This window comes from Sphaeramia orbicularis, chromosome 16, assembly GCF_902148855.1.
Source record: "Sphaeramia orbicularis chromosome 16, fSphaOr1.1, whole genome shotgun sequence".
NCBI classification, from domain to species: domain Eukaryota; kingdom Metazoa; phylum Chordata; class Actinopteri; order Kurtiformes; family Apogonidae; genus Sphaeramia; species Sphaeramia orbicularis.
In genome coordinates this window covers 36,641,272-36,649,033 of record NC_043972.1, presented here as the reverse complement: position 1 = coordinate 36,649,033, position 7,762 = coordinate 36,641,272, and the positions used below count along the sequence as shown (strand labels likewise).

At 34.9% G+C, this 7,762-nt stretch overlaps 1 protein-coding gene across 2 annotated transcripts; it reads right to left on the bottom strand.

The window, feature by feature from the left end:
• Window positions 1–996: 996 nt before the first annotated feature.
• LOC115435368 (uncharacterized) lies at window positions 997–7,678 on the bottom strand. 2 transcript variants are annotated; one of them, XM_030157726.1, is made up of 9 exons: window positions 7,467–7,678; window positions 6,656–6,697; window positions 6,242–6,403; window positions 6,011–6,157; window positions 3,776–4,006; window positions 3,651–3,698; window positions 3,384–3,523; window positions 1,562–1,632; window positions 997–1,356 (listed from the first exon to the last, which is right to left on the bottom strand). In XM_030157726.1, exons 2-9 carry the CDS (start codon window positions 6,681–6,683, stop codon window positions 1,272–1,274), a joined length of 912 nt encoding a protein of 303 aa, XP_030013586.1. In that variant the 5' UTR covers window positions 6,684–6,697; window positions 7,467–7,678; the 3' UTR covers window positions 997–1,271. The 2 variants fall into 2 exon arrangements, with proteins under 2 accessions (XP_030013586.1, XP_030013585.1); XM_030157725.1 differs by having other exon boundaries at window positions 3,621–3,698; window positions 7,467–7,675.
• Window positions 7,679–7,762: the final 84 nt, after the last annotated feature.

Sequence of the window (7,762 nt, the reverse complement as noted above, 5' to 3'; positions counted from 1 at the left end):
AGGTGTTCGTCACACACACAGACACACACACACAGGAAGTTAGACAGCAGGGGCCCGTCCTCTGTTACGTTGACTGGATTACACAGAATTTACAATCACAAACACACAGTAATTTATGAATATACAAGACGCAGTGGGTTAATGTTAACAGGATCTGGTATGTAGGCATTTATACAGGCATGTTCACTGTTGGTGGGGTTGTGTTAAACAGTAGAACTGTGTGAAACAGGTGTTTACGGTGTGTTTCGTTACATGTTGTGCTGCTTTGCTCTCAACACCTGTGTCGTACTGCACCAGTTGTGGGAATACAGAACCAATGCAGGCCAGGAAAATGTATGTTAAAGTTTGTTTAAAAAAAAAAAAAAATCTATATTATATGACAACCTAAATGTCATGCTGCACATAGTTTTATTTTTATAACTTCAACATTAATTCTTTTATATCTATGTACAGTGTTGCCCATAACGTTGGAACAATTTTGTTTTCAGACATATTCCTTTTTTCATTCTTATTTACACACATCAGTGAACACCTGTGACCAGCCGTTATCTATCAAGAATAAATCACATTGTCACAGTCATTAGATGAGAAGAGGTAAAAAAATATTTTATTCCAAATTTATGCGCAACAGTGTATCATCTCTCTGTAATAAAATCAGTCAAAAACACAGGTTATTCACAGGAATTGTACGTCAGATTGTGTTTGTGGTTGTAGCTCAGTGATATAAACCACTGATCGGTATGAAAAAATTTTGCAAACTTAAATGGGTATCCTTATAATTTATTAACTGGCACAAAGACATAAAATCTCATATAGCAAACTGCAATCTCTTTATTGACAAAAATAAAAGAATAAACATAATCTCTCATCATCTCTCTGTCAAATATACAGGAAACAAAAGGAAATACATCTGATTCAGTTAAATGTAAGAAGTAAATCGGTACAAAGCTTACAGTATATAAAAAAGTAAAAGGGGAAAAAAAGTCTTGTTGCTGATTTTTTTTTTTTTTTTTTTTTTTTTACAGTGTAGGCCATTTGCATTCACTTCACTTCAGTTATTTGGGTGACAAAGCTCAAAGTGCGCACATCATTACATTTGATTTTTATTTTCATCAAGAGCGTTGAAAAGCCCATTTACATTCACGCCATATTTACACCAGGTCCTTGTTCTCTCTCTTTCTCTTTATCTCTATCTATTTGTCTCTTCAGCTCGATCATTGTTTCTCTCCTTCTTTGGCTCTATCTCCCCTTCCTTCGATCTGTCTTTTATGTCACTGTGTTAGCAGGGGTTGCAGAGGGAGGGCTGACGGCTTCTCTCTCCGGCGTCCTTGCTGCGTTTTTGCTGCAGCTGTTGGACTGTGATAAAGAGAGAAAAGAGGAGAAGTTTTCACACTAATTACAACACAATAATGAAGTACTTGGTAAAAGGCACAGTGAAAATGAAGGTCAAACAGTCATTAATATAAAGTGAATAGAAGCTGGAAGAAAGTATCTGTAAAGTGAACAGAGATTACTGGAAACGGATTAAAGGAATTTCTTTACTAGATAGAAGCACATTTACCGCTGATGCCGACACTGGCAGTACTGCTTTGGTTTCATTTGGTTGGCGTTCTTCATCTGCAAGAGCCTTTTCTGTTGGAGAGAAAATGTAATGTTTTCACTCTGTGTTTTCTCCTGTGACCTATTATCCTTTAACCCACCTTTAAATTTTAGCATACAAAGCGGTACACTGGAGGATTTTCAGCAATCAGTGGAAACAGCCCCAGTGCCGACCAAATATCCTTAAATGCATCCAAATTATTTTGCTAATGGCATACAGAAATTTAACTTTCCTTAAAGCTAGAGTAAAAGTGAAAGTCAATCTAGAAAAAAAATGCCAAAATGTAAGTAAGCTGTGCATGTTACAAGCAGCTCAAACAGTTATTTAACTTTTTCATGCACAGTGGTCACTACAGTGGACAGTTATTCTACAGCTGTTCTCTTGTACATTCATGGATTTGTTGTTTTACTTGCATATCAACCAACACAGTGGATACTTATGCACCATCCCATAATACAGTGCAATTCATACCGTTACTGTAACATTCCTGTTCTTGATAAACCTGATCTACAGCAAAATATTTGAGTGTAAATCAACTGCTAATTGTTATTAGACTGTAATTAACTGTTTTTTTATTAAGTTGTTGTGTTTTGTTGTTTTTTGCACATTATTTGAGTGAGTAATAACTACTATTATAATATGTTAAAATGTGAGAAAACATCAGATTAGCAACATTAAAAAAAACATTTATTTCACAGTTTTCACACAGTATGACAGTAAATGCATGTTTCTTTGCTTCAAAAATTAAACGCATGGTGTCCAGCTGAGTGGACATTTTTGTAACTCCATGAAAAATAGGTTCATAAAAAAAAAAAAAATAGATAAATAAAAATTAAATTACATTGTTTTTTTTCATGCCTAAAGAGGAATAAAAACACTCAGGAAAAAATCTTGATTAAGGTTCTCATAATTCATGCATGAAAGGGTTAAGATAAACAATCATCTTAAATTGAAAAATTCTGCAAGTGGCCTCACTTTTAAGATAAGGAAAACAATCTGATTCATCTGCTGTGTTATTATGAAAATCGTTATTTTAGTGTGTTTGAAATATTATTTTAATTCAGATATTGAAGTATTAGGATGAATTGTTTTATTAGTTAGTAGTTAACGTTTTAACATAGGATTCATTTGTTTAATTTGTTTTATTTCAATAACATTAGTGATGAATTCTTTGTGACCAGATTTATGTTTTACCCTGTTCTAGTTTAAATAGTTGGTCAGTATGTTAAGCTTGTTAAGATTGGAAACATCTGTATGCATAGGAGTTAATTATCTTCTGTTCTTCCTTTAGATACACGTCTAAACACACATACATTCACACACAGAGTATTGTCAAACACAGGTGATATCAGGTAAACTTATTGTTGGTGTAAGTTTATTTAGAGTTGAGGCCCCACCTCTGCTTGATCTAGTTCGATAATGCTAAGTTAAAGACCAACCCATTTATACGGGTGAGCCCGCCCATAGGGAAATAAATGTACAATTCCTCTTATGTTTGGGGCTCATGGTTCTTTGAGTCCTCAGCGTTGAGTATCCATCTTATTTGTGATCTGAATAAATTTTGTCAACTTTGAGACAAAACCGGATCCAGACTCATCCCTAGAGCTTCCAATAAAAGAACACGTTAATATGTTGTTAGTCAAATGTGGCTCCGTAATAGATAGAATCTCTTAGTCACATGAAAACAGATCTATTTGACTTCTCCAATGCTAAAAAACATGAAGTAATTTCCCAGGAAACAAGCCTTTTTTTGTTTATGTTGTTTTCAATTCCTTTTTGGTACCTTTCTTCTCTTGATCCTCTTGTACATGACTATGATTGAGATTATTAGGAGAATCACAACCAGGCCGCCCACTCCCACTGCAACCCACACCCACCACTGGAGGTCCAGCCATGGCTTTGTAGAATTGGGTGTACGGTGACCTGGTAAAGAAAGTTAGATCAGGCCAACAAAGCATGGATAGTGATTTCATGTTTAGAAAACTTCATCAAAATGTGTTATTCGTAATACTGAAAATACCGCAGGTGGGGCAGGTTGTGTTGATGTCACCTTTGGGGATTTTCGGGTGGAGTAGGGTGGTTGTTGAAGGAGTGGGCTCTAAAATGTGAAACACACAACACATAAATGGGACTTGTATTTTGACGTGAAATACATGCATGAGGTTGGTATCTTACCTGTGACTCTGACAACCAGGGATTCAGTCTGAGGCTCTCCATCGATGGCGTAAATGCACTCCCACGTCCCTTCATCTGCTCTGCTCACAGGCGCCAGCTTCACTGTCTGTGATTGTTCTTGACGTCCATTTGGCCTCTTCCACTGCACTGAGCCTGAGGTCAGACCATAAACCTGACAGTGGAGCTGAGTTGAGCTGCCCAGAAGGAGATCAGCAGAGGGCCAGGGGGACACTGACACACAGATCAACAAAGGACAGAAAGTGTGAACTTAGCCCATAAAGATCCAAACAGCCGTTGGCAACTGAAGCATCTCCTGATCTAAACTATTTAACACCTGTTGACCCACTAATTAATTCTATCAGTACATGTAAATAAAATACAGTTTGTCATCTTTTCATGGTTATCAGATATGATCCATTTGGACATTCAGAGGTTTTGTAATTAAAGTGGAAATACCATCATCTTCTACAACATTGATTCATAAGTAAAACCCATGGAGTTTAATCAATAACCGTGGATGGACATACTTGTTTTTATGTTCAGTAAAAAATCATTGCTGAAAAAGTCACATTTTCTTCGTTTTTCTATATTTCTTATATAACAACCCATGAATTTACTCTGAGCTTTAATGAATATCTACATGATCACTGAATTAAATATAGGAAAATACATGATTTGCACTGAAAAAATGCAAAATACTGATGATAATGTTACAAAAAATGGTGATAAATCACTTAAGAAAGGTTAAATATAGAGAAAAATTCATTTGGGAACTGACACAAAAGTAGCACTGGGTCTTCATGGGTTAACAAATGAAAAACTTTAATAAATGATGACAGTTGTCATGGACAAGTGGTAGCAGATTTACAGCCTGTGCATATTAGAGTTTTCTTCTACGCATGTGATGCTCAATAAATGCTACACAGGTCATCGACACTGCTCAATAACTGGAAGAATTTTCACAGGTGGAGGAACATAGAAACTCAAGAAAGCACTTAATTCACCAATAGATTAGTTCACACCCTGAGTGCTAGATGAGTAATCAATGTTCTCCAGGAAATGCCAAAATGCTGACAAATATAAGAATACTTACACAACTTCTTGTACATTTGGATCTGACATGTAGCACAAAACATATAACATAAAACACTCAAAAGGGTCTTCATCTGATTTTGCACATGCTACACATTTTATTACTACTTTTACAACTTGGCATGTGATAAAGCTGTATTGTAGACAAGTAACTAAACTAAGCTTCAGCAGGGCATCAGAGGCTGAATGTTTTAAACAAGACATGTGTTTCATTTTACGTGTTAAACGTGGGAGTTGACTGGGGCTTGATTTGCTTCAGACACTAAAAATAACTGCCTCATCCTCTGCTTTCTTTTTAACAGTTTGGATTTCAGTGAATCTGTTGTGCTTCTCCCAGCATTACTACAACCAAATCAGTTAAATACTACTTTGTGTTTAGTGTTTTAATCATATGGTGGCCAAAATTAATAGAATACTTGTATATTTAAGAGGTTTCATCTGTTGTTGTTTTTTTTTTAATTGGTCGTTAAAATACCCATGAAACATATTCAATATTTAGAAGGTCATCATTATATTCTATAAACAATAGAATAGAGACATCATAAGGACATTTAGGGCAATTTTACTGTCAATGCCACATGATCATGTTCCTTCACAGAAGAAGGAAGAATTACTCATGTGATCACTAGATGTGTTTGTGGTTAATTTGCTGGAGATGCAACCTGTGTGAATCTGTTGAATGTACAAGGCCTGTCCTGCTCATTAGTGAAGACTAAAGTTAAAAGTGGATAAAAACTGTAGGACTCAGTTCATCTGATATTTGTTGCACTCAGAGGTACTATCTGCATGTTTCATGAACAGTAAGAAAATAAACCATGTCAGTATTTTCTGATCTCAGACATTCTAATAATGTTTAAGATTAGATAAGATAGATAAAGTCATATTTTATCTTAATGATGTTTTTCACCAATGTACATATTGTTTAAACCTCAGCGATGATAGTGAAGTGTTTGCTCAAAGCAGCATAAATAATTCTGATAGGTTTATTCCACTTTCCTTTTCAGTTTTTAAAATGTAGTAGTAGTTGCAGAGCTTTAGTATATCACTGTTCAATAATTTTATTTTCTTTGATTCAAAATCTTAATTGTGACATTTCCACTCAATGCTTAATTGTATTTGTTATACAGTTTGTTTCCTTATTACCTGAAACCACAACGAGTCTGTGCTCATGTGGAGTCTTATCAGCTGTGCATGTGAACGGTCCAGCATCCTCTGGCTTCACTGGGTTGATCTCCAGATTGGTGTTCTGCTTCAGTTTTGACCTTTTAGCAACATCAGTTGACCCAGATCCTGACAGAGAATATTATAACATTAATAACAACAGTAGGTTTAAAATTAAATAAATAAATGTATCTGTTTTTTAGACTACAGTACCTTTGACAGGCATACCAAACCTCTGCAGAATACTTTGCACAAGTGTTCCTTCACGCTCCCATTTCAAGCTACTAGAGAAAGCATTGACCCCACACTCCATTGTGACACTGTGACCCAGTTTAGTGCGGAATACCTTGCCCTCAGCACAGAGTACACCCAGCACTGAAAAGAGATCAAAAACAGAATCGCATCCTCAAAGGTGAATATTCAGACGACACCACCAGCTCTACGACAAACTGACTGAGTTATGAAATATTGTATATTCTATAAACTTGTTGAATACAAAAAATAAAGGGAAGGATGATCAGGTGAATTTTAAACACTTAAATTATTCATCATATTTTTGAATAGATTAAAAGAGTTTGGTAAATTAAAAAAAAGATATAAAAATTAATATCTATTGTATTCACTCACCACACCCAAACAAAACGATGGTCTTCATTGTTAAGGTTTGACCTTAAGGGTAAAAGTAACACATCATCACCATCAAATTATTCAACAATCACCAGTTTAATACAACGTGGTATCTCATCCAGAGTAAAGATGCTGCCTCTGTTTGATATCAGTTCACCAAAAAAAGCATGTGATTTCCAACCACCGAGCTCTCTAAACTTCCTTCCTCTGTTTCTTTTTTATATTAAAAATACAAAGTTGCTTTAAAAAATCTCAAATGTCACCAAAAAAATCAAGCATGTGATTTTGCTCTTTTGTGTTTTTATTAATGCGATTAATAATACACACTAAGATACTGAGCTCTACGTCTGCACTAAATGTATTAAATCATACAGATTAAAAGCTCCATTTAACAAGAAATATAGTTCTGCTTAGTTTCTCATGGTCATAATTATGGTAAAACATTTAAACTTGTCTCGTCTGGTAGTTACCTCAATAATTATTTTGCATAATGTAGCCAATTAGTTATATAATGTAGGATTTTAAAGTAACAAATTATATATGTATAATTTGGTGAATTCATACAGCCAAAGTCATGTATTCTCACATTGGAAATCTATCAAGATAATTATTTAAAATACTGATTAGTCAAAGAAAAAGCTACAGTAAAGCTAAAAATTCCTTTTATCATTTAATTAAAAATTGCTCATCTGCACTTTGTCAAGTTCGTACTTACATACGCAGCAAAAAATTACAAAAGAAATTAAGAGCCATAACAGAAAATAACACTTAATTTAGCAACACAAGAGTGGATTAGTATTTAAAATCTTACCAGGTGTTGAAGGAAAACCAGTTTTGTGAAAGTTTTCAAGTAAAAATTTTTCCTCTCTCTGTGCTTCACTTCATGTCAAACAAAAGCACAAGGATGCACACACACTGTAGAAAGGCGGAAGGCTTCCTGCACTTGAGAAAGTTGTAGGCCAATGCAAAACCCAACTCTGTGGGTTTGCACTTCGTGTCTACCAACAGGAATTTGATTCTGTACAGTGAAGTTTTTACACAGATAAATGAGGAAACGATCTTTTAAATACTCAGCAGAACAATAAGTCTAAACCATAGTTTGATTAA